Raw genomic sequence first — 26,725 nt, 5'->3', positions numbered from 1 at the left:
GATGCCTACAGTAAAGCATGGCAGTGGCTCAGTGATTCTTACAGTAAAGCATGGCAGTGGATCAGTGATGAATACAGTAAAGCATTGCAGTAGCTCATTGATTCCTACATTAAAGCCTGGCAGTGGATCAGTGATGCCTACAGTAAAGCATGGCAGTGGCTCATTGATTACTACACTAAAGCATGGCAGTGGCTCATTGATGCCTACAGTAAAGCATGGCAGTGGCTCATTGATTACTACACTAAAGCATGGCAGTGGCTCATTGATGCCTACAGTAAAGCATGGCAGTGGCTCATTGATTCCTAAATTAAAGCATGGCAGTGGCTCAGTGGTGTCTACCGTAAAGCATGACAGTGGCTCAGTGATGCCTACAGTAAAGCATGGCAGTGGATCAGTGATGCCTACAGTGAAGCATGGCAGTGGCTCATTGATGCCTACAGTAAAGCATGTTAGTGGCTTGGTGATGCCCTAGGGCTACATTTCTTCCTCTGTTACCAGAAACCTGTAGCGTGTGAAGGTAAGATGGATTTAATCAAATATCAGGGAATGCTACGATAAAACAATGTCTTTCATGAGGAAGATGAAGCCTGGGCGCCATTGGCCCTCCTCACAGGACAAAGATCCCAAAAATGCCTTAAAGTCCACCAAGATTTGGTTTCAGAAGAAGCCCATGAAGATTCTGGAGCAGCCTTCAGTCACCTAACTTGAGCACCACAGAAAATGACATGGTTAGAGATTGCAGCTCTGAAGCCTGCAGAATTGTGAATACAGCTTTGCACTCTAAGGGCAGATGTAGACAGCTGTATTATTGGTCCAAAAGTGATCCGACATTACATCAGGCCGCACCTGGACTAATGTTATTCTATGGAGCCGTGCACATGTCTGATTTTTATTTTTGGACTGAGTCTGTCTAGGGACAAAAATCATTGGTAAAAACATGACATAACTGTTTGTTCCTCTATCACGTTCACAACCTATGTGTTAAGAAACGTATCTGATACTGATGTGGCGAAACGCGTTCTCAGTATGAGGCTTTATCTCACCAAAGCGTTTCCGCGTCCACCAGTGCGGCTCCTTGATAACCGAGAAGTGTACGTTCGGGTGAAGACGCAGGCGGTCGTACAGATCGGTAGTGCCACACTTGGGCTGTCCGATGATGTAAAAGTGCGGCAAACACCGCAGCCTGTAGTAAACTCCTTCTCTCACAGTAAGATGCGACCAGAACCTTTGCTTCATGTCCTCAAATATGTTGCGTAAACGCTTGGCGTATAAAGAATAGGCGTTGGTCCCATAGGGATCGCTGCTGTCATTTCCACTGTAGTTTTGGTACCAGCAAGGACTGCGGCACGAGTGGAGGAACTGATGCGGTATCACCGAGAACAGCTAAAGGAAGAAAACAAAAAAACGTGATGATAAATATCCAAACAATGCAAAAAGTTTTCTAACAGTTTCTAAAGTTTTCTAAAGTTGTGAACCGGTCACCCTCATACTCCCTACAACTCTTCTAGAGTACCCGATGAGAAATCTGACTATTAATGCAGCAATAAAAGTTCTAGAACGCTTTCAATACATTTTTTAATGTTTCATTACATCTGGACAATCTAGAAAAAACATTGTTTTTTTGGGGGGATCCCATGCGGATTTTTCACCAGAGGCTTATAAGCCTCCTCACACTGGCATGTCAGACATGTCACTCTCCACATGGAGAAACATTACCCCTTAGATCCCAGTCAGAGATCTCCCATATGACCACATTAAATCTCAGGCTTTGCACTGACGAGGGGCAATGCCCTGAAACACCGTGTCTGCTAACTGAGATTTCGGTGTGGATTTTATCCTAAGTCATGTGGCAAAGCTCGCTAAAGGCTCAAAATTGACTTTTAGGATTGCCATTTCTAATAGGTGGCACTAGAGTTCAAGTCCTTTTCCTCTCTGAAGAGACAATTTGCATATTTAATTACCTAGAGGAGCATTGCATGGCTTATAAGCCTCCCTACACTGGCATGTCACTCTCCACAAGAAGAAACGTGACTCCTTAGATCACCAGAGTCGGTATGCTGAAACTCCCACTGGTGTATCAAAAGGCGCGGACAGGATAACATGGAAGCATTCATAGACTCCTTTGTTTTTATCTCATGCAGCAATCCCAAACCAGTCACTCTGGTACAGAATGCTCAGCTCTTCATCAGATCCATTATTAATGACTACTGTGATTGGTAATTTACAGGATGCTTAGAAAATGTCCCTGGTAATGAACATATCTCAATAACGGCTCTTTCAGACGTACGTTTTTTTCATGTATGAGAAATACAGACAATGATCAGAATATTATCAGTTTTTTCTCATTACTGGAGAAAAAAATGTTTCTCCACCCCCTCCTTTCTGACAGTCTGTGAAAATCAGACCACACTCGGATGGCATCTGAGTGCAGTTAGATTTTTTCACGGACTTATAGACTTGCATTGTCGATTTTGATCCGACTCTTGGATCAAAATCGGTCATGTCTGCACGAATTTCTGCGAACCACGAAAAATCACGAATATCATAGGTACAAGTGCTATCCATGAATATCACTCGTATAAGAAAATGGGACATCTGAATGAGCCCTAAGAGCTCTGCTAGATTAAGTGTGGGGTCTGACATGCATGATGCACCAGCTCAGGCTGGAGGACTCCTCTGTGACACTTACATGAGGTTCATCTTGCTCCAGCTCAGTTATGGTTGGGATTCGCCGTGATGTTAGTTGGATCTCCCGTTTATCCAAATAGGATTTCTCTACCTGAGGGGAGCTGAAGCTACAGTCTTTAATGGATTGCATGGTCTCCTTTGGTCTTTCTGTTGAAGACTGGTTGGTGGTGAAAGCAAAGTCTCTTGAGAAGGATGCAGAGAGCGCCTGGATCAGATCTGATCTACCTCCAGAAAGAGCATACGATGCAACCACCAACACAGTGATAATGAAAGCCAAAAGCAAACTGCATAAGGTTCTCCTGCCAAAGTTCCTCCAGAAGCTCCACATGTTGCTCCTGGGTGGTGGCATCCCTCCGGTGGAGTGTTAGTACGTAGCAAGTCACTGCCAAGTCCACATTGCTGCATGAACCTCTAATGAGATGGGGGCACCTAAAACCAGCGATGATGGCTGATGTGAGGATACGGCAGATGGCAGGTATCTTCAGGCGTGTCATCTGTGCTGGAGGACTGAGGACTACTGGCGTTACTAGATTTCCCAGGGATCTTCATCATTCCCAATGTTTAAGTACCCTATAAAGAGAAAAAAATATGGTGGTTAGTGATGTCGGAGAATTTGGCCATATGTCAACCCAGTGCCGCCGCATATTGTAATTCCCACAAGTATGTCATTGGTAAGAGGTAATAAATGACCAATATTACTAAAACTATGAAACATGACTAATGTGCTTTCTGCTTCAACTTTATTTTTTAAGTTTTTTTTTATATATAAAGGGGTCATTCTGCTCCTTAGAATAGACTTAATGAACTAGGTGCATCTTATCACTGGCATGGGTCTCGCCAAAAATGTTAAATTTTTTGTTTCGGGTTACGTCACGTTTAAAGAATTTGGTGGGCAAGACCCGGTTCCACTCATGGTCAGAAAACTTTGACTCCAAAATACTGGAGAGCATTTTGTAAGAAATTGGGGATTGACTTGTCGTTTTCCTCTGCTTACCAACCTAAAACCAACGGTCAGTTGGCGAAAGGACAAATCAGTTGTTGGAGCAAATTCTAAGGTGTTTCGTTGCGGCTCAGCAGGAGGACTGGTCCTCATTCTTACTTCTTGCTGAGTCCACCTATAACAGTCAGGTTAACTATTCTACTGGAATCTCAACTTTTTTTTGGGAATTATGGCTTTCATCGTCATTTTGGTGATTTCTCGTGGGTGATTTTTGGTTGTCCTAGAGGTTACCATAAAGAAACTCGGATATGTCTGGAAGAAGGTTCAGAAGAATATTGGGGTGGCTCAACGTCGCCAGAAATGGAAGGCTGATAGGAAGCGTTCAGGGAGCTCCACATTTAAGGCTGGTGATAAGGTCTGGGTATCTTCCAAAAATATTAAATTGAAAGTGACATTGAAAGCTGGGTCCTAAGTTTATTGATCAATGAGATTTTGGAGGTACCGTAGTTAACCCGGTGGCCTTCAGATTAAAACTCCCTTCATCTTTTCACATTCCAAATGTATTCCATACATCCCTGTTAAAGGAATCTGACCCTTCGGTTTTATTTCCTTCATCTCAACCGCCACCGGTTGCTGTCAATGAAAGTCTGGATTTGAAGTGCAAAAGATTGTTGATTCTCGGAAAATCCGCAATTCCTTCTAGTACCTCATTCATTGGAGAGGTTACGGACCTGAGGAGAGATCCTGGGTGCCTGCTCGAGCTGTAAATGCCGATCGTCTGGTCAGGGCCTTCCATCACAGGTTTTCTGGAAAACCTGGGGTCCGGTGGCTTCCCCTTAGAAGAAGGGGTACTGTCACAATTCCTCCTCTCAGTGAATGATTGTTTTGCTGTCCTATGGAATCTGAGTCATGCTGAGTTGTTGGTACTTTGATTGACAGCTCAGCTGTCCAATCTGGGACTGGGAGGTGTGGGACTTTCTCCAGATGTTCTCTGTTCTGGAGATTGCCCAATCTATTTATCATAGCCCGCTGCCCCTGATCCCTGCCAGACATAGTTTGAGCTTCCTGGTCAGTGTTTCCCTGATTCTGCTGTTCTGAGTTTTGAACTTCCGCTGCCTGACCCTTGGACCGTGTTCTGACTATCCCTTTGTCTTTATTCTTTTGCTTTGATCTGCTATCTCCTGGTGTTTTAACTCCAGACTGTGCCCTCACTTACGCCTTTGTCTTTTCCCTTGGTTTTCTACGTGCTCTCTTGGTACTGACCCCAGAGCATCTGACTTCTCTGCCTCACGGTTTGTCCGTGACTAGTGACTGTGTCACACCACTTGTGTCTACATTAACAAACTGCAATCCTCTTATAACCAGTTAGTTTTTTGGTTATGTATAGCGTATATAAGGGTAATGTGACAAACTCACTGGCAAAGTACTGGAGGGGAGATATGTATCATTGAAGTTATTAGCTTCAGAGAAATAAACCTAGGAAAATGCTCCAGCACACTACGTGCTGAGGGGTTAATTGGCCATGTTAAGTGCTAGGTTTAGTGAACAGCTGGTCAGTATATCTCCTCTCCAGGGTGGAGTCCAGAAGGTAAATACACAGCCTTCTGGCTTAGTGTTGGGTGTGCCGTGTGCCTGGAGATCAGAACCCCAGAGCCCTATGTGCCTGTGATAAGGAAAGTTGGACCTTTTTGTATTTGTTCCTGAATGGGCAGATCCCACAGTAGCATGGACTGTGCAGTATGCTATGTTTTCCTGTTTTGCTTTCCTGTTAAGCCAGAAAGGCCTCTTTTTTTGCTTATTCTGCACTGGTTTATGCAGTACTTTTAATAAACCAGGAGACAAGTTAAAGAGACAGCATTTCTGTGTCTACTTCTATGAGCAGTTGAGTGAGCCGATCTACCACAGTATGTACAGATGATGTCTTTTTCAGAATGGCCCACTTGGGTTAAATAAAAGTGACATGTCCATTCTTCAGGCTCACTATTTTATACAATATGAGTCCATTCTTCAGGCTCACTATTTTATACAATATGAGTCCATTCTTCAGGCTCACTATTTTATACAATATAAGTCCATTCTTCAGGCTCACAATTTCATACAACAGAAGTCCATTCTTCAGGCTCACAATTTCATACAACAGAAGTCCATTCTTCAGGCTCACGATTTCATACAACAGAAGTCCATTCTTCAGGCTCACGATTTCATACAACAGAAGTCCATTCTTCAGGCTCACTATTTCATACAACAGAAGTCCATTCATCAGGCTCACTATTTCATACAGTAGAAGTCCATTCTCCGGGCTCACTATTTTATACAACAAAAGTCCATTCTTCAGACTCACTATTTCAAACAATAGAAGTCCATTCTTCAGGCTCACTATTTCATACAACAGAAGTCCATTCTTCAGGCTTACTATTTTATACAATATAAGTCCTTTCTTCAGGCTCACCATTTCATACAACAGAAGTCCATTCTTCAGCTCACTATTTCATAAAACAGAAGTCTATTCTTCAGGATCACTATTTCATACAATAGAAGTCCATTCTTCAGGATCACTATTTCATACAATACAAGTCCATTCTTCAGGCTCAATATTTTATACAGTAGAAGTAAAAAAACAAAAGCAGCAGCAAAAGAAATCGCAAAAACTACCTAGGAAACAGCCAAAGTAAGCAAAAAAACACTTCAAAAACAAAATATGACATCTTTAGGCATTTCACAATAAAATTCATAGTCCAGCAAAAAAACATAAAAGATACAACGCAGGCTGTGCTAACCCTAGGATTTACATTCTACTATTTCAGGTGCAGAGAAACATACCACATACCACCTCATACAATATGAGTCCATTCTTCAGGCTCACTATTTTATACAATATAAGTCCATTCTTCAGGCTCACTATTTCATACAACAGAAGTCCATTCTTCAGGCTCACTATTTCATACAACAGAAGTCCATTCTTCAGGCTCACTATTTCATACAACAGAAGTCCATTCTTCAGGCTCACCATTTCATACAGTAGAAGTCCATTCTTCAGGCTCACTATTTCATACCATAGGAGTCCATTCTCCGGGTTCACTATTTTATACAACAGAAGTTCATACTTCAGGCTCACTATTTCATACAACAGAAGTCCATTCTTCAGGCTCACTATTTCATACAACAGAAGTCCATTCTTCAGGCTCACTATTTCATACAACAGAAGTCCATTCTTCAGGCTCACTATTTCATACAATAGAAGTCCATTCTTCAAGCTCACTATTTCATACAAGTCCATTCTTCAGGCTCAATATTTTATACAGTAGAAGTAAAAAAAACAAAAGCAGCAGCAAAAGAAATCGCAAAAACTACCTAGGAAACAGCCAAAGTAAGCAAAAAAAAACACTTCAAAACAAAATATGACATCTTTAGGCATTTCACAATAAAATTCAGAGTCCAGCAAAAAACATAAAAAATACAACACAGGCTGTGCTAACCCTAGGATTTACATTCTACTATTTCAGGTGCAGAGAAACATACCACAGTTTAACTGATCACTTGATTGAATCATTGATTTCATCTCTGTTACGTTAATTTAAAAAAAGATTAAAACAGAGAAACTTGCTACCTATTTTTTTCTTGTCATGGGGAAGAAATCTATGAACTGCCTAAATCCATGGAAAACTGAGTGAAAAGGAAAGTTGCAATTTATTCTTTTGTAAAAATAAAAAAAAATAATTTAAAAATTTAAATAAAAAAGCTATTCTGAAGATATCCTTAAAATCATAAGGCAACCGCAAGGCATTGGTCTCTGCCGGTGTCTAACATAGATGTATCTGATGTACAGCCTAGACTAGACACAACTGTGTCCATCTTTCAGTTTACAGATACGAGTGATCTCAGTCACTGACAGCACGCAAGGGCCTTATTCAGACAGCTATGATTTTTCTGGAATGCAAAAAAAAAAAAGGCCCAATGTCCATCACTGCTAGAATATGTTCACCCACTGTGTCAGTTTTTCAGGCAGAAGATGTTTCGGTAAACTCCATTCCTTTGTCATCTTGTAATCCTGACGTGTCTTTTTTTCATATTATTCAGTTGTTTACTATGCATTTTATCAGTTTTTGTTCTTTTTTTTTTCCTTTTACATTGGCAGTTTTTTTCTGTTTTGGAGTTCTTTTTGTGCGTTTTCCAAACATTTTTCGGAACCCATAAAACAATGAAGAAAACACTTGGGCGTCTTTGTCTCCCAGATTTTGCCATGGATAAGTAAAACACGTTTATATGGGTAAATCACTCTCGCACACACCTTTTAATTCTCTAAAGGGTTAATATTATCTTAGCAAGTTATCACCTACGGTATCCACCCTCTCTCCAGCAGTGCCATAGACATTTGACCATATACCGCGGTCGCTGATGCATTAGGATGGGGTATTTCAGAGCCATGTTCTCAGCATTCGAGCACTCCAAATGGTCAAACCCCCATCGATCAAAGGACTTGTCCACCATTAGGGACATTTTTTTTTTAACTTAAATGTACAGTGGGGCAAAAAAGTATTTAGTCAGTCAGCAATAGTGCAAGTTCCACCACTTAAAAAGATGAGAGGCGTCTGTAATTTACATCATAGGTAGACCTCAACTATGGGAGACAAATTGAGAAAAAAAAATCCAGAAAATCACATTGTCTGTTTTTTTTTCATTTTATTTGCATATTATGGTGGAAAATAAGTATTTGGTCAGAAACAAGCAATCAAGATTTCTGGCTCTCACAGACCTGTAACTTCTTCTTTAAGAGTCTCCTCTTTCCTCCACTCATTACCTGTAGTAATGGCACCTGTTTAAACTTGTTATCAGTATAAAAAGACACCTGTGCACACCCTCAAACAGTCTGACTCCAAACTCCACTATGGTGAAGACCAAAGAGCTGTCAAAGGACACCAGAAACAAAATTGTAGCCCTGCACCAGGCTAGGAAGACTGAATCTGCAATAGCCAACCAGGTTGGAGTGAAGAAATCAACTGTGGGAGCAATAATTAGAAAATGGAAGACATACAAGACCACTGACAATCTCCCTCGATCTGGTGCTCCACGCAAAATCCCACCCCGTGGGGTCAGAATGATCACAAGAACGGTGAGCAAAAATCCCAGAACCACGCGGGGGGACCTAGTGAATGAACTGCAGAGAGCTGGGACCAATGTAACAAGGCCTACCATAAGTAACACACCACGCCACCATGGACTCAGATCCTGCAGTGCCAGACGTGTCCCACTGCTTAAGCCTGTACATGTCCGGGCCTGTCTGAAGTTTGCTAGAGCGCATTTGGATGATCCAGAGGAGTTTTGGGAGAATGTCCTATGGTCTGATGAAACCAAACTGGAACTGTTTGGTAGAAACACAACTTGTCGTGTTTGGAGGAAAAAGAATACTGAGTTGCATCCATCAAACACCATACCTACTGTAAAGCATGGTGGTGGAAACATCATGCTTTGGGGCTGTTTCTCTGCAAAGGAGCCAGGACGACTGATCCGGGTACATGAAAGAATGAATGGGGCCATGTATCGTGAGATTTTGAGTGCAAACCTCCTTCCATCAGCAAGGGCATTGAAGATGAAACGTGGCTGGGTCTTTCAACATGACAATGGTCCAAAGCACACCGCCAGGGCAACGAAGGAGTGGCTTCGTAAGAAGCATTTCAAGGTCCTGTAGTGGCCTAGCCAGTCTCCAGATCTCAACCCTATAGAAAACCTTTGGAGGGAGTTGAAAGTCCGTGTTGCCAAGCGAAAAGCCAAAAACATCACTGCTCTAGAGGAGATCTGCATGGAGGAATGGGCCAACATACCAACAACAGTGTGTGGCAACCTTGTGAAGACTTACAGAAAACGTTTGACCTCTGTCATTGCCAACAAAGGATATATCACAAAGTATTGAGATTAAATTTTGTTTCTGACCAAATACTTATTTTCCACCATAATATGCAAATAAAATGAAAAAAAACAGACAATGTGATTTTCTGGATTTTTTTTTCTCAGTTTGTCTCCCATAGTTGAGGTCTACCTATGATGTAAATTACAGACGCCTCTCATCTTTTTAAGTGGTGGAACTTGCACTATTGCTGACTGACTAAATACTTTTTTGCCCCACTGTATATAATCGGGGCTAAAAAAATCATATTTTTGCAACTGGTTTTCTTTAAAAAAAAATTTGCGCCATCCGTCCACTAGAACCTCTGGATGCACTTTTTTTTGCTGGCTGCAGAATGGGTTAACTGAGAATCTATCAGCGAGTTCATTCTGGTGTTTGTAACTCTTATCTTTTTCTGAGCTACTGTTACCTGATTTATTGCCATAGACCACATCAAAGTTGAATGTGCCTGGAAACAAAGAGCCCGTAAAAGCCAAACGGTGCAAAATTTTTAATAAAACCCAATTGCAAAAATTATGTTTAGCCCCAAATACACTTATTACGTCCGACTATCAACCACATTCTGATCCTTCAGACAGAACCTGAAAACTCACCTCTTCAGGAAAGCTTACAGCCTGCAATGGCCCCGCTGCCTTTTCACCACTACCGGAGCTACCGCCTCACCACTACCGGAGCTGCTGCAACCCCCAACCTACTGTCTCCTTCCCCACCATTCTGTAGCTTGTGAGCCCGCAAGTGCAGGGTCCTCTCCCCTCTGTATCAGTCTGTCATTGTTAGGCCGGGGTCACACTTGCGAGAAACTCGCATGAGCCTCGCACCTCAATACCCGGCATTGCCACCGGGCACTTGGGTTCAGAGAGTGGGCTGTATGTATTTCTATGCAGCTGAATGCTCCGGTCCGAGTGCCGGCGGCAGTGCTGGGTATTGAGGTGCGAGACTCATGCGAGTTTCTCGCAAGTGTGACCCCGGCCTTAGTTTGTTTACTGTAAGTGATATCTGTAATTTGTATGTTACCCCTTCTCATGGAATCAATGGTGCTATATAAATAATAATAATAAATACAATGTATTGTGCATTATTATTTACTTGCCTTACCCCATCAGACATTGCTTTGCTTTACAGCACTGCAGTAAAAGGATGAAAAGAATAAAGAGGTAAAGCATATCAAGGCCGATGCTCAGCACTGGGGGGGTGAGATCCTGCTGCACTGATCCTATGAATATTTCACAGTTCTGGCAGCATGCATGAAATCACAATGAAAAGCCGTTCTTAAGAAATCTGCTCACAGACGGTTCGTCAGCCAGAAGGAATCCGAGCTGACAGTCCCCGACCTCGTCTCACCGCTCACACGTGCGATGCTCCCCGCGCACATCCGCCACTCCTGAGACTTCATTCCTCCTTGGTTGGCAAACAACCGTACATGTTTTGGGAGTTGTGTAAATTACAGAAACCCATTACACAGGGGCGCAAGAATAATGCCATAATCTTATTTAATTTCATCATTTAACTAGCCCTGCTGCTATTTAATAGGCACCATTCCAGTTAATTAAATGTCTCCCAGCGAGGATTTAACAGCAATGAGTGACTGAGAAGTTGGAAGACGGAGTAAAGTAATGGCAATTACACCGAACAGAAAGAAAATGTTAAATCAAACAGACATGCTCACGATTACCACAGATCAGTTTCCAATCACCTTACTCATACTGATATAGAAGAGCCCAGCCTGCCTGATGTAGAGTGGCTTGCAAAAGTATTCACCCCCTTGGCATTTTTGGGGTATTGCTACCCCACATCCTGGACTTTCAGTTTTTTTGAGGGTTTCCATCAGTTCATATAAAGAACATGTTCTGTCTACAACTGTGAACATTTAGTTTTCTTTTTTTTTTGTTAAGCAAACAACAAATAGGGCAAAATAACTGAAAACTTCAGTGTGCATAACTATTCACCCCCTTAAAGTCAGTATTTTGTAGAACCACTTTTTGTGGCAATTACAGCTGCAAGTCGTTTTGGATAAGTCTATATGAGCTTTCCACTGGGATTTTTGCCCATTCGTCAAGGCAAAAGTGCTCCAGCTCCTTCAAGTTAGATGGTTTCCTCTGGTGAAAAGCAATTTTCAAGTCTGACCACAGATTCTCAATTGATTAATCCCACAACCCCTTTGTATTCCAGAATGCCCAAACTCCATAACCTCACTATCTAACATCACTGAAGGGGAGCTTAATTGTCTCCTCTCCAAATCACATCTCACCACTCGTGCACTCGACCCCATCCCTTCCCACCTCCTCCCCAACCTCACCACCACACTTATCCCATCCCTAACCCACCTCTCCAACCTATCACTAACTTCTGGCACCTTACCTTTTGCTTTCAAACATGCCATAATCACGCCTATCCTTAAAAAGCCAACCCTCGACCCAACCGCTATGTCCAGCTATCCCTCAATATCATTGCTTCCATTCGCTTCCAAACTCCTGGAGCAGCACGTCCACACTGAACTTTCCTCCCATCTCTCATCTAACTTGCTCTTTGCCAATCTACATTCTGGTTTCCGCCCTCATCACTCCACTGAGACGACCCTGACCAAAATTACTAACAACCTACTTACAGCCAAAGCTAACGGACAATACTCTATACTCCTCCTTCTAAACCTGTCCTCTGCTTTCGACACAGTTAACCACTGCCTCCTACTACAGATCCTCTCCTCCTTTGGCATCAAAGACCTCGCCCTATCCTGAATTTCCTCATACCTGTCAAACCGCACATTCAGCGTCTCCCACTCCCACACTACCTCCTCATCCCACCCTCTCTCTGTTGGAGTCCCCCAGGGGTCTGTTCTAGGACCCCTACTCTTCTCAATCTATACACTTGGCCTGGGACAACTCATAAAGTCCCATGGATTCCAGTACCAACTTTGCTGATGACATTGTATTGTTGGAAAGTGAACCTCCATCCCAGTCTCAAATCACTGAGACTAAAACAGGTTTTGCTCAAGAATATCCCTGTATTTACCACCATCCATCTTCCCCTCGACCATTTTCCCTGTCCCTGCTGCTGAATAACATCCCCACAGCTCAGTGCTGCCACTACCATGTTTCATTGTGGGGATGGTGTTCTTGGGGTGATTAGCTGTGTTGGTTTGGCGCCATAGCGTTTACCTTGGTGTCCAAAAAGTTCAATTTTGGTCTCATCTGACTGCAGCACCTTCCTCCATACATTTGGGCAGTTTCCTACGTGCCTTTTGGCAAACTCAAAATGAGCCTTTTTGTTTGTAAGTGAAGGCTTTTTCTGCCCTCTCTTTCATAAAGGCCACCTCTGGAGTGTACGGCTTATTGCGGTCATATGGACATATTGTCCATTCTTTGCTTGAGAACTCTGCAGCTCCTTCAGTGTTACCTTTGGTCTCTGTGCTGCCTCTCTGATTAAGCCTTGCCCTGGCTGAGGGTTTTGGTGTACGGCCCTCTCTTGGCAGGTTTGTTGTGGTACCATGTTCTTTCCATTTCTGATAATGGATTTGATGTGCTTCACTTGTTGGCGTCCGCGGTAGCGACGCCGCACGCACGGTAGGTCTAGACGGACATTGACCCTGAGTCTTGGACTTAGTCCTGTGACCATATACCGTGCGTGCACACCGCTGAGACCTGTGAAGTCAACAGGCTCGGCATTTATGTTTATGCCTTAGGCACCTCTGTGATAATAACAGAGCTCGCCAGCGCACGCCAGGTGACGTTCAACCCGCGTGTGCTATACCGCCATATTGTGCGTCTGCCATTATATAGCAGCAGTTTAACACCTCTGCACGGTGGACCCTGGGCAGCGAACGCACTGTTATTTAATATTTAGTGCGTTCCGCCGTCCCTAACAGTCCCCTGTATCAGCCGCCTACCATCCGTCCATCATGCCCCTTGTCTTGCGTCTGGGTGCCGCCCACCATCCGTCCATCATGCCCCTGTGTGCCACCGCCTCCTCCTGGTTTATATGCTGGCGCCTGCGCTGTGACAAGAGTTCTCGGGCATGCGCAGTGCGCGCTGACCGAGAACCGATATCAGGCTATTGCGCCTGCGTGTTGCGGAGGCCCCAGATCCCGCACCGCGGTATGTTATGATGTATTCACACTGTGGGGCTGGGGCCTCCGCAACACACAGGCGCAATAGCCTGATATCGGTTCTCGGGCAGCGCGCACTGCACATGCCCGAGAACTCTTGTCACAGCGCAGATGCCAGCATACAAACCAGGAGGAAGCGGCGGCGCACAGGGGCATGATGGACGGATGGTGGGCGGCACCCAGACGCAAGACACAGGCATCATGGATGGATGGTAGGCGGCTGATACAGGGGGACACACCATACCTATGGGACGCATTACAGGTATGAGGACCTATTTATAAAAGTCGATATTTCAGCTTTACTAGGGGTCAGAAAAAGAAGAGCCACCTTCACAGAATGCAGCCTTAGTGCTGCTGAAGGTGGCTCTTTAACTTAAAAACGCCCTGGGGGGGTGACAGGTTCCCTTTAAGCACAGGTTGTAATGCAACAAAATAGGTAAAAAGAAACCAAAAGACAGATTGTAAAGGGAATGTGTCAGGTTTTTGCTATGTACCGTAATCTCAGGACATCGTGAAGTACGGGTTAAAATGCAAAATTTAAGGATGTGTCACATGTCAGCCTTTGTGCTGTTGTTTAATTACAATGAAGGTTAAATCACCTGGTGATTATCATTTCTGTGACGAGTTGGCGCGCAAGCTCTCATCCGACTCCACTCCTCTCCTGTGATAAGAAGCTCACTGTCTATAGAAAGTGTATATACAGAGCCTGGTGTGGGCAGGTGCAGCTGTGGTGTGGGTGGGCTTAGTTTTCTCAGCTCTGCTGCATTGCTATATCTAAAAAGTCTGATTGTGTCATAACAGCTGCACCCAGTGAACTGAGTGATACATTGTTGGATTCAGAGTCTTTTTGACTACATCATGCTGCACTCAGACAAGGTAGCAAAAAACTACTGCCAGATTCCCTTTAATTCTGGCTAATCCTACAAATTTACATTAGGAAGGAGGAGTGGAGTAAAGGCCCCGTCACACTAAGCGAGATCGCTAGCGATATCGCTTAAGCGTCATCGATTTTGTGATGCAGCAGAGATATTGCTAGCGATATCGCTATATGTGACACTTACCTCCGACCGGCTCCCTCGCTGTCTATCGCTGATCACGTGAGAACGTCCTGGGCCGTTTCTCGGCGGCGGCTTCCTGCTGGCGCCGACGAGCAACGCGTGGACGCGGGCGGGAGGACGTCTTCATTGCCGCGTCTGACAGGTAAGTAACGACCGCTGCTACGTCGCTGGTGAGATCTGCTTGTTTGGCAGCTCACTAGCGATGATTTAGCGATGCACCAGAGATCCTGACCGGGTCGTATCGTGGTCAGGATCGCTGGTGCATCGCAAAATGTGACGGTACCCTAAGATCTAGATTCGTATTAATGAAAGTCAATAGCAAAAGTCCACACTACCAAATGATTAGCGTCCATTTGTCACGTGGACCCGTCCTGTATGACGCGACCAGCAGGCCGGTAACTGAAACAACAAGACACGGCACGTGAAACTGTCCTGTGTGACACGGCCCGCAGGCCGGTAACTAAAACAACAAGACACGGGGAAAGGGGAAACAGTTACAACGGTGGGCCCTGCGATAGGGAGCGGGGACGTGGAGACCTCCTGCACTCCCCTGAGTCAGTGTCCCTCACACTCCTAACGTTCCCTAGGCCGGTTCCGCACCGGGCGCCGATCAGGATACCTGTCACCCTAGCACACCCACCCTACACCTATCCCTTGCTAGGGAGCTGGGTGATGCAGGCACTGGCCCCACCGCTGTACTAATACACACCAGGAAAAATACAGACAGGGAAACACCACTTAGCTTTACTCTGTTGCTCTTGCTCCCAGCAACAGAGTCCACCACCAGAATGCAGCTTTCCTCCTGAATAGCTGCCACCAAGCTCTGTCAGAGCTGCAAGGAAATCCCCTCTGACTCCTTCCACAACAGGGCTCTGACTGAGCTGCCAGGACCTCTCTCTAGATCCTTCCCCCACCAAGGATGGTTGAAATGAACACTATCACCAACAGTGATTGCAACACCTGACACTCTTTTATAAGTAAGAGCCAGCAATCACACCTGCTTAATCACATGCACTAAACTAAAGAAACCAGAGTGCAATGACGCTCACCACCACCGGGGGAAAACTAGAACAAAAAACACCACTGTGCAATAATCCTAATGGCCACTGGGTCAAAACCAAACTTAAGCACAAGCTTAATGAAATAAAAGGTTTCATGTGCTTTGGATCATGATACCATTATATATCTTTGAAGGTCCAAGTATGGACTCAATGTGTGGACTGACCACCATCTCCTACCCTGAATTCTACAGCCACATAAATGCCTACGAGACTATTGCGTTTAGATGAGGAGACCAGCAGACGGTCCGGACATCCAAGTCCATAACCGGAAGTGTAAAATTGGCCTTACCCAAACCATCATTATTATCAGTGCGTATGCAAGATGAAGAGTACATGACCCCTGTGCCCAGTTCTACCAAAGCTTCTCCATTCTTTCTCTAAGGCACTGGAGTTACATAAGCACTGTATTTTGCATATTTGACTGGTAATCCTCTATCCCACTCTGCCCGTGAATGCATTGACATAAATATCTATGAAGCAACAGTGACACTTCTGACAACCCAGACAACAAGTACAGCTATGACTTCTCAGAACTGTGGCTCCTTCAGATTACTGGAGCAAAGCAGAGCGCAGCAGGGATCGAACATTATTTTCTAGCTTTTCGTCTTAGTATACATCGCAATAAGGACTTATCCTACCTAAGGTAACCTACACCATACTGTCCATTTATTGGAATTCTGTGATCATAAAAATATGCATGTTAGGAATTAATCTTGTCTGGAGTAAAGAATTCCAGAAAACTGGTGCAGCACAAAAAAAGTCTTAGAGATAGAAATAGGAGGTTTGGATTATGGAGTTTAGGGATGTAGTGTGATGCAGCCCTGTGGCGAGGTTTTTTGGTGTAAGTGATAAATTTAGACTGAATTCTATTGAATGAACAACCAGTGCAATGACTGGCACAGTGTGGAGGCATCGGTGCAACAGCTGGACAGAGAAAGGAAACTGACTGCTGTATTGATAGAATAGAAAGGGGAAGATGGCTCGGGAAAGAGTTAAACTTGTTTCACACTAGAAAACTATTCATCGCTAAGGATTTTGTTGGGAGATTATGTTTTTATACCAAAAAGTATTGTTTCCCAAATGTAATCCAGAAACTTACATTCTGACCTCTGGGCTCCTTTCTGGCGATGTTCATCTCTTTTGTGGGACACAGATTCTGTTCATCTATTGGACTTTGATGTCCTCAGTGAATGAATATATAAAAATACCAAATACCAAAATACCGTTTTTCCATTGTAAAGACGTAACTACCCAACAGAATGCTCAGTTGGGAGTATTTTCCTAATGTTCAGCCATGTTTTTTGAGCATGCAACTGTTTCAATATAAGAAAAAAGTAACAGAACCAACAGTAGAAAAGTGTTCTTTGACAAAGAGGGGTCAGTGACTGACATCTTCTGCCAAATAAAGTCTTCACTTTACTGTGGAGACTCGTTACGGAAGGTCACCTCCTTTCCTTCAGAGACCCTTTGATGACCTGGGAGAGTTGGCAAGCTTAAGTTATTTCCATGAGCTCAATTTGTTAAAAAAAGTCAATGTACTTAAGTGCATCTGGCCCCATGCTCAGGTTTTAATGGGAAAACAACGAGTTGCACCCTGAAAAGTTCGGTACAAGTTGTTCCAAGCACAGCTACAGAATAGAAGTCAATGTGTTGAGTCAATGTCAGTGGATCCTCACACCCTGGAGAAGATCAGGGTGCTCACACTAGGTCACTGACTCCTGCAGCAAAGTCCTTGGCACACGATCACTTGCAATAAGAAAGTGGACCTTAGATATGTCTCCAGCCGCAGAGAGAGCAAAACAAACCCACCCTGTGGGGAAGTCAAGGAGCGGTCTATACATGTAATTACTGCAACAGAGCAGCTCTTATGCTCCCCGCAGGGCTCGGTGCAAGGGCGAAACTTTCCAGCAACTGCTTTAAGAGAAGCATTTAATTCTCGTGTTGGAGGGTGGAGGATGAACTTATTTTTGCAAAATGAGTCTCCAAATCTATGAGCCGACATCACAGATTAATTATGGATATTCCTGTACAAAACTCATACGCATTAACTTTACTGTCATCATCCATTAATATTAACGAATTAAGTCATGAATAATTTTGATTTGATTATTTTTATTTCAACAGCCGTAGAAAAAAAAAATAGCTAGAGAAGACTGGAAAAAAAGCTGAAACCGAAAAAGTGTGATGACAGTCCGGCCAGTAGTCCAGGTGTTAGAAGCAGAGTCTCCCATGTTTCCTGGAATCCCCAATGGCAAATTGACCTAATCATGCATCCATACACAAGACGGTGATGTACGTTTCCTATCAGAACGCGGTTATTCCAAGCACATAAATGAAAAGTGGATGAAAATGTTTGTATAATTAAGGGGCTCCATCTTCCCTCCTTAACTCAAGCGTCACTTTGAAATTTTGCAAAAAATCTAGTTAGAGATTTAAAATGATAAAACAGACTTTCAACTCACTCAGAAACCCAGTTACAGGCTGGTCAACGTTTATGAAAAGAGGAAACGGAAGTTAGACTTGTGGTGCAACTTTTTAGTGAGTGAATAATCTAATTTCAGAGCTGGATTCACAGCTACACCGCTCAGTGCTGCTGTATAATAGCCTCCATGATGCTTCTGAGAATGTGAGAAACAGAGATGGGAAGTAGGATCTTCTCTTCTATGTGTACTATGCTAAACCAATATTCAAAATGCCCAACATGATTGTATTGGAGTCAGGAACTTGATCACATGTAGTATAGTCCCCCATAATACAAAAAAATTTCAGAAGTGGAGTACTCCGAATACTACCAAGCTAAAAAGACAAATGGAGTAGCCATAAACCACAGGGTAAAGTAAAATCATGAGCTTTATTGACAAATAACACTAAAATATCAAGTACCAAATATTTTTTCGGTCAGAAGAACAGAAAGGGAGGAACAACCAATTAAAGGACAAACCATCATCATGGTAATATATCAGGGTAAGAAAACACCCAGTAAATGTCAGTTCTGTGGGTGTCCAGGTCTACATGTAATTCAATAGATCTGGATAAAGAAAGTGCATGTGCATGGATATAACGTGCAGATATCAAGTATGGAGACGTGAGTAACATTCATGGAAGGATATCCTAGTCAAGCCCAACAAGCGTATCACAGCCTGAGTTCCGGCACATGTCTACCAAATGTATGTTAACCATGTCACATAGATACAGTTTAACATTTACCCATATGGAGGTTGAATGGAACGTCCCCCACAGCCCTGACGCGCGTTTTGCTACCACTTTTTCAACACCTCCCCTTGAAAAAGCGGAAGCGAAACGCGCGTTGGGGCTGTGGGGAGCATTCCATTCTATCTCCATATGGGTAAGGTCTATTGAATTGCATGTAGAACTGGAGACCTACACCTTTTTTTACTATGTGTACCATGTATAGGAAATATCACATCAGTCTCTACACATTAGCTGTCAGAAATAGAGCCTGCAGAGGGGAAAATGGTGGAAAATGCAGGATAATAGTCCTATAATGGCCAGAAATCATGTTATTCCTCATGTACACACACATAATAGTTTTGCGTGGGTTTCCTCCGGGTACTCCGGTTTCCTCCCACATTCTAAAGACATACTGCTAGGGAATTTAGATTGTGAGCCCCATCGGGGACAGTGATGAAAATATGTGCAAAAAAACTGTAAAGCGCTGCGGAATATGTTAGCGCTATATAAAAATAAAGATTATTATTATTCTGAAAAGTCACCTAAAACGATAGGTATGAATGACAAGTATCCACATATAAATGCATTATACTTTTTTTTTTCCTTACTCTTATTATGAGTTAAACATTTTTATATATCTGACTTTTACAGATGATGTCAAATAAGAATATTTTTGTATTTCTTTATATTTTGATAGGGAAAAGGAAGGGGATTCAAACTTTTGCTTTTTAAATCCTTCAATATTTTTAAAAGTTTATTTTTTACATTCCACTTTAAACTGTAGTCACCCTTGGGGACTTGAACCTGTAATCGTTTGATTGCTTGTACTATATCCTGCCGTACTAGAGCACACCCTCCCCCAGTCCGTTAAATGACATAATAGTACGTTATGGAGCAGGAAAGGATTAAAGACGCCATGCCCACCTCTCTCCTGATATGTCTGTTTTCGTGGATACTTGCCTCCACGTCTTCACTCTGTTATTCCTCCTGGAAATGTGGAAATAAACGATCGAGTTGGTGTTGCCATACTTTTTGATAAAAGAACATGTAACTACAATCAGTGCTGAAATTGTCAGACTGTGTAGGGAGGACACATCCCATAAACAAGGGGAATATATGCATTTACAAGAGGAATACAAGAGGGACGGCACGATGCAGAGTTCTAGGAAAAGGTGTATTAAAACAAAAATGTAACGTGAGCGAATAGTTCGTTTTTAAGGCGAATCAGACTTTTGTAATTCATAAACTATATCATACACACACAGTATATAAGAATGCTTAGGTCTGTGTGAACACTATTACGACATTGATTCTTTAACCGCAGAGACAATGATGACTGTTATTATAATCTCACTTCCCCTATTTACATACTATATATCAGGGAAGCGGGTAAAAGTTACAAATGTTTGGAATAACTGCAGCGAGAAAGCAAAAATAAACTATGGACTGCGGTTGGAACAAAGTACTACTACACCCATCAGAGCAGCTCAGTAGTGAAGAGCACACTTGTGTATACAGGAAAAAAAAATACTTATAGTCAAAGGTAAATGTACCACCTCTGTGTGAAAGTGGCAGTCTCTGTTTGCTCTTATCCCCCCCATCCAAACTTTCCAGACAGGAGGGAACCAGTGTGGAGGAGAGGGTCAGAAAGTCAGGCGGCATTCACCCAGCTTTAGTACTTGGATGTATTGATATCCACAATACTCCTTGACCCTCGACCCCCCAACACATGCTGTGATCACTATGCAATTTTTCATAGTCACAGTCTATCGGAATGTGCACTGCACACATTAAGTATTTGGTGCAGAATTTCAGCACCACTTCTGCATTTCTTGCAGTCAGGGTCAGACTGGCCCACCGGAGAACCGGAGGATTCTCCGGTGGGCCCAGACACTGACACCTGCTGGCATACTGGTCAGCAGCTGCTTTGGGCCCCCACTACTCCAGGGGACCCCAGCTAGTGGCGTGTCACTAATAGCGGCACACCCAGCAGCTATGGGGTCTTTGAGTCAGGGGGGGGCCCGTCCAATGCCAGCGGAGCAGCAGCTGTCCCCGCTGCTAAAGAGAAATTAATGTTCACGCTTGGGCGTGGAGACAAGTGAATATCATTTCACTTTAATAGCGGGCAGTGTTAGCCGCAGGCTGAGGCTAACACTGCCGTCATGTAAAGCCAGTGAGGCTGCATCAGGGCCCAATAGGTGGGCCCCTGCAGGGAGGCTAACCCTGAAGGTAATCGGCGGGCAGAGAGCGATCCCTGCAGCTTGGCAGCAGAGTGGAGCTGCAGGGATCCAATGCTGTCCTGCTTCCTGCCCGGCGCTTCCTGTCTGACACAGCGCGGATGGATGATGTCATCATTCAGAGCGGCTGTTTCAGAGAGAAAGCTGCCGGCGACTAATATGCTGCCGGGATGTGCTGCGGTTGTGGGGAACGTGCGGAGAGGCGAGTGGTGCTCTGTGCCTGTCTGCATGTATGTGGTGCGGTGCTGTGTGCGTATGTGTGTGGGTGTGGTGCGGTGCTGTGCGTGGTGCTGTGTGGTTTGGAGATGTGTATATTGGAGATTGGCAATGATGTGGGTGATGGAGAGAGCAGTAATGGGGGTGGTGGGGGTGAAGGCAATGTTGGTGGTGGTGGAATGGGCAATGATGGGGTGGTGGGGGAGGATGCAATGATCACCCCATCATTGCCCATTCCACCAACTCTATCATGGGGGAGAAGACAATGATGGTTGCGGTGGAAAGGACAATGATGGTGGTGGGGGGAGGCAATGATGGAGGTGTTGGAATGGGCAATGATGGGGGTGGTGGGGGAGAAAGCAATGATTGAGGTGGTGGAAAGGGCAATGATAGGAGTGGTGGGTGAGAAGGCAATGATGGAGGTGGTGATGAGGACAATGATGGGGGTGTCTGCATTTTACCCTATGAGGGGGCTGCATTATACCCTGTGAGGGGGGTTGCGTTATACTTTGAGGGGGCTACATTATATTCTGTGAGGGGGCTGCATTATTCTCTCAGGGGGCTACATTATATTCTGGGGGGCTACATCATACTATATGAGGGGGGCTGCATTATGCCCTATGAGGAGGCTACAGTATATTCTATGGGGGCTGCATTATACCTTATGAGGGGGTTAGTAAAGAAGGATTGAGGTACGTATGATATACATGTGGCCAAAGAGATGGTCAAATAGATGACGAAATGTCACTCCAGGCCACATATACCTGCAGGACTAAATCGCGGACAACTGTACTGTATACAGAATATACAAGAAGGAAGGCACAACAGTCATAAATGTCCATTACCAAGAAATACTTTATTAATATAAATGAATAAAACCATAGACCAGGAATTGTACAGGGGGGGAGGGAAAACCAAAATTATGGCATACAAATGGCAAATGCGGCCAAATACGTCACCTAAATGCTCAAGGAAGCAGAGATGATCAAATATATAAAGGGAAAATATCCCATAGACACATTGATACAATGATGTTCCCCTAGCGGAGATATAGTATGGATATATGTTAAATATTCTGTCAAACTAAATAACCATGGACATGAAATACCAGAACAAAACAAAATAATACATAAATTGCACAAATTATCCCTTGTGGGGACTGGTGGAACGACATGTAAACATGAATACAAGGTAATTAGTTGAATATACTGACAGTATCAATAGCCATCTAATGGCTTAGGGGAATCATCTGCCTTGGCACAAAGATTGCAAACAAGGTCGCCATATAGGCGATAGCATAAGTTACCTGGAGAAGACAGGGAGACGTAAGTGGCCGGACCCCCTCATATATTCTTATGAGGGGGTTGCAGTATACTCTGAGGGGGCTACATTATATTCTGTGGAGGGGCTGCATTATACCCTATGAGGGTTCTACATTAAATTCTATGGGGGGGCTGCATTATACTCTATGAGGGGGGCTGCATTATATACCATGAGGGAGGCTACACTATATTTTATGAGGGGGCTACTTTATATTCTATGAGGGGGCTACCCCAACCCCTGCTACATAATTAAGATGTGTATTACCTTATATTATACCCTGATATTAGCGCGTTTTACCACACAATTGGTGGTCTTGTATTTATTTCTATGTAGCTACATAGTGGGCCCCAAGAATGATTTTCTCTGGTGGGCCCAAGGTGCTCCAGTTCGACACTGCTTGCAGTAAAAACATTACGTAAAATAGGCGCGTTTTTGATATGCAGATTTTTCCCCACTCATTAGTATGGGTGAAATCTGCAGCAGAAATGCTGAAAGAATTGACATTCTGCAGATTTAAACCTGCACCAAATCTGGAAGGAAAAAATAAGCAACAATTGCACGAGACTTCAGGAATCTCATTCACTTTGACATCAGGAAACCCTTCGGGTTTTGCTACAAATCTGCATAGAAAAAAAAGTGACAAAAATGCGACAAATCTGCAACTTCTGCACAGACTCTTAGGGTGTGTGTTGCGGATTTTTTCTGCATAAATATCCGCAATTGCTTGGCAGAAACTGCAGGGTAAAACGCATGCTGTTTTCCCGCGGTTTCTGATCCTTTGTCCAGTGGAATTGATGCAGATTCTTGTGCGGTTTGGGCTTTGCGGATTGTGGAAGGAGAGAGAGAGAGCTGTGCAGATTGTGGAAGGAGAGAGAGAGAAGCAAAAACCGCAACGCGTGCCACACCCTTAAGATGTTTTGTCATTTTTTTCTGCTATTTTTTTACTACAAATAATGCAACCTGATGTATGTAAAAAGCATGAAATAAAATATAAAACACATTATAATCTTAATTTTTTGTGTGTTTTTCTGACCTATTGGTGAGTTTTTTTAAAATCTATGGTGTGCTCTTATTAAAGCTTTGTTTCTGTTGTCTTCCATAGATTTTTTCATTAGGATACAAAAAACTACCGAAATACAAAAAAAAAAAAAAAAAAAAAAAAAAGCTCCTGCAGTTTTGATGCAGTTTTTTCGAACCAAAGCAAGAACTGGATCCAGCAAAAAAAAAAAAAAGAGGCACTTTTCGATCACGGTGCCTCTGTGAGCAACACAACCTTTACTAATTCTACTCCTTTCGGAGGAGCCTGCATTGATGGGCATCTGGAAATTATTAATGACTTCAGTGATTTTTTTTTTTTGATTTGCCCCTCTGTTAGGTATCATTTATGTAAGTGTTATATAGGTAGTAGCATGCTCACCTGTTGCCGTCTTCTCCCAGTTTCAACGGTGTTCCCGTCTGCTCCAGAATCACATGACCGCATCTGTAACCTACTGGATCACTGTGTGGAGTGGCGATTACTCTATCAATGGAAGTCTATGACATTCAGACCAAGGTTCTCTAGCTTCATAGACTTGCATGGAGACAATTCCAAAAGTGATCTCAGATCCACTGATGTGATTCGGAAGGTCACAAATGCAGTAGTTCGGTGGTGTCGTAAGGGACTGGAGTGCCACTGAAATCGGGAGAAGACGACGGGTGAGTATTTCACTACCTTCATATCATTTAAACACCTGATCCCTAACACATTTTTCATGTTAAACTGGACAAATTATGTAATAGGCGCCGCAAACAGAAACATTTTTTTATTTCGTCTCTCTGTTGCAGAGATATTAGTGATCAAAGTATTTGGCACCTAAACAGTTAAAAAAATGGAAGTTCAAGTGGGCATTACCAGAGAGATTTCACTGGGGGCGTTTTCTTCTTACTCTTTCTGACTACTCACAAGCAAGAAAACACCCCACCTATATCTGTGTGAGACATAATGACACAGTCTGCTCTCCTCACTGCAGAGTGAGGATGTGGTAGCAGCTAGAGCATAGCAGATCTGAGTATGAATAACATCTGTCATCCCCAGCAGTCACTGGGGGGGGAGGGACAATACATCAGAGATGGCAGCTTTGAGAGGAGAGCTAATAGAAATGTTTGTAATGATAATCTTCTGCAGTACTGCTCCTGCCACCACACTGCCAGGAAGAATTTAGAGCTGAAAGCTGTCAGATTATCACACTCAGGTCTGCTGTGCTCCAGCACATGTCATCAATGCAGTGAGGAGAACAGACAGTTTGTCAATACATGTCTCACACTGAGGTCATTGTGGGGCATGTTCTTCTTTCCCCTGCCTATTGCTGCCTGCTTATGATTAGTCTGCCACAGAAAGAGGAAGAAGTACACACACACACACACACACACACACACACTGAAATCTTTCTGGTAGTGCCCAGTGCAAAAAAAAATTAACTCTTTAGGTGCTAAATAGTTTGATCACTAATATCTCTGCAATGGTGAGGAAAATGTAAACAAAAAGTATATACATATTTTATTCTGCTCTGCAGCCACTTTTAAATCGTGAGCCCAAACCAATGTGAAAAATCTGGTGACCGATCCTCTTTGTAGGCGCTGACCGCTACTGGACAACCCATTCTTAACTGCTAAACTGGCAGCATAAAACATAAACTTAGGGAGCACCGTCACTCACCAGGGCCGTGGGGTACTCGGTACCGGGCCGGTTGATCTTCTCAACGGGGGGGTTGTCACGGCAGCAGTGACCCGGTCCGTGGCCCTGGGGCTCCATTACAAAGGGGGTTGTTTCAGTGTGCTTATGGTGGTGAAAGTTCATAAGTGATTCGTGACGCCACCTGTGGTGTTCGGCAATAGAGATGTAAGCCGACGCTGCAGACAGAACCTCTGGGACAGATGGTGTGGTGCAGCAGTGACGTTATAGCCCTCCACAGGCAGGGCTGTAGTCCCAGGGCAGTGTAGGTGAAGTGACACTTAGATGGTGTAGTGTCAGGCGCAAGGGATGTGGCAGTGCTGGGCAGGTTGGCGCAGGAATAAGTGGAGGACACCAGGGCATGTAGTTCCAAAGCTTTACTCACAGTCTGTTGCAGGTACAGGTGCCCGCATCCCTGCCGTGTCCTCCAGGTCAGGAGCTCAGCCAACTTCCAAGCAAGATGAAGTACTCCTTTCCAACACTCCGCCAACATATGTGCCTTTTCTGAACGTCTCCTCTTATAGCGCCTTTGAATGAAGTACTCCTAGTACTGAGTTACACTGGAGTTCCTCTTGTCAGATGTTCCTATGAACTCTACTTGTACGGCAGACAGCTGTAGCCTGCTTTGGGGACTCCTTGCTACTAAGTCCCGGCTCACTAATATGTTGCTGTTGTGCCCCCAAGTCTTGTGTGGGAATATAGTGGTCACTACTTCTATTCCTCCGGTGTCTGCTGCAGGACCATTAGTATCCGTACAACCTCGGGGACCGGACCCCGGCCTTGCGCTTAGAACTTAAAAAGGGTTCTCCTCTAACCCTGGTCTTTGTTCTCTTATTCTCCTCACGTTCCGTGCTAATCCTTCTTCCCAATGGAGAATCAAGCTTCCTTTCTGTCTCTTTCCTGTACCAGCAGACCCAGATCACTGTGGCCTGCTGCAGCACTTCCTTCTTCCATCCCTCTCCCGGGGATCTTCTCTTTCTCACACTCTGTCCTTCTACATCCTCACTCATTGACTGAATGAAAGACTGACTGACTGACTCAACTCTTCCCGCTCTTTTGTGCGAACTAAACTCCACCCACCTCCCAGCATGTTTCGTGTTCCAAGCAGGGAGCCACCAAGGGGTGCTATGCTACACTCCAAGCAGGGAGCCGCCGAAGGTGCTTTGCTACACTACTTTGTAGTGTGGGGTGTAGGTGTTGGAGCGTGGTCAGGTGTCTCCACCTTACCTGGATGGTGGGGTACACTTCAGGAGGAGGTGCAGGACCTCTGTGGCGACTGAACCCTTAGGGGCGCCA

The 26,725-nt window shown here is 44.0% G+C and overlaps 1 protein-coding gene across 4 annotated transcripts in view; it reads right to left on the bottom strand.

The window, feature by feature from the left end:
- Positions 1-26,725, bottom strand: part of CHST15 (carbohydrate sulfotransferase 15) — a 70,112-nt gene that overhangs the window by 20,626 nt on the left and 22,761 nt on the right. For 3 of the 4 annotated variants that reach the window (XR_012220425.1, XM_073546428.1, XM_073546426.1), the window contains exons 2-3: positions 2,690-3,258; positions 1,044-1,383 (exon numbers count right to left, since the gene is read on the bottom strand). Coding sequence is in view for 3 of the 4 variants with exons in the window: in XM_073546428.1 (XP_073402529.1) it covers positions 1,044-1,383; positions 2,690-3,037 (688 nt within the window). In the remaining variant the exon portion in view is untranslated. Of the gene's footprint in view, positions 1-1,043; positions 1,384-2,689; positions 3,259-19,867; positions 19,931-26,725 lie in introns of all 4 variants that reach the window. The other variant, XM_073546427.1, reaches the window with a different exon arrangement.

The sequence above is a fragment of the Dendrobates tinctorius genome, unplaced genomic scaffold, assembly GCF_039654945.1.
Source record: "Dendrobates tinctorius isolate UK_male_01 unplaced genomic scaffold, ASM3965494v1 ptg000147l, whole genome shotgun sequence".
NCBI classification, from domain to species: Eukaryota; Metazoa; Chordata; class Amphibia; order Anura; family Dendrobatidae; genus Dendrobates; species Dendrobates tinctorius.
Note: the sequence above shows the minus strand (reverse complement) of the source record. Positions and strands in the feature narration are given on the sequence as shown.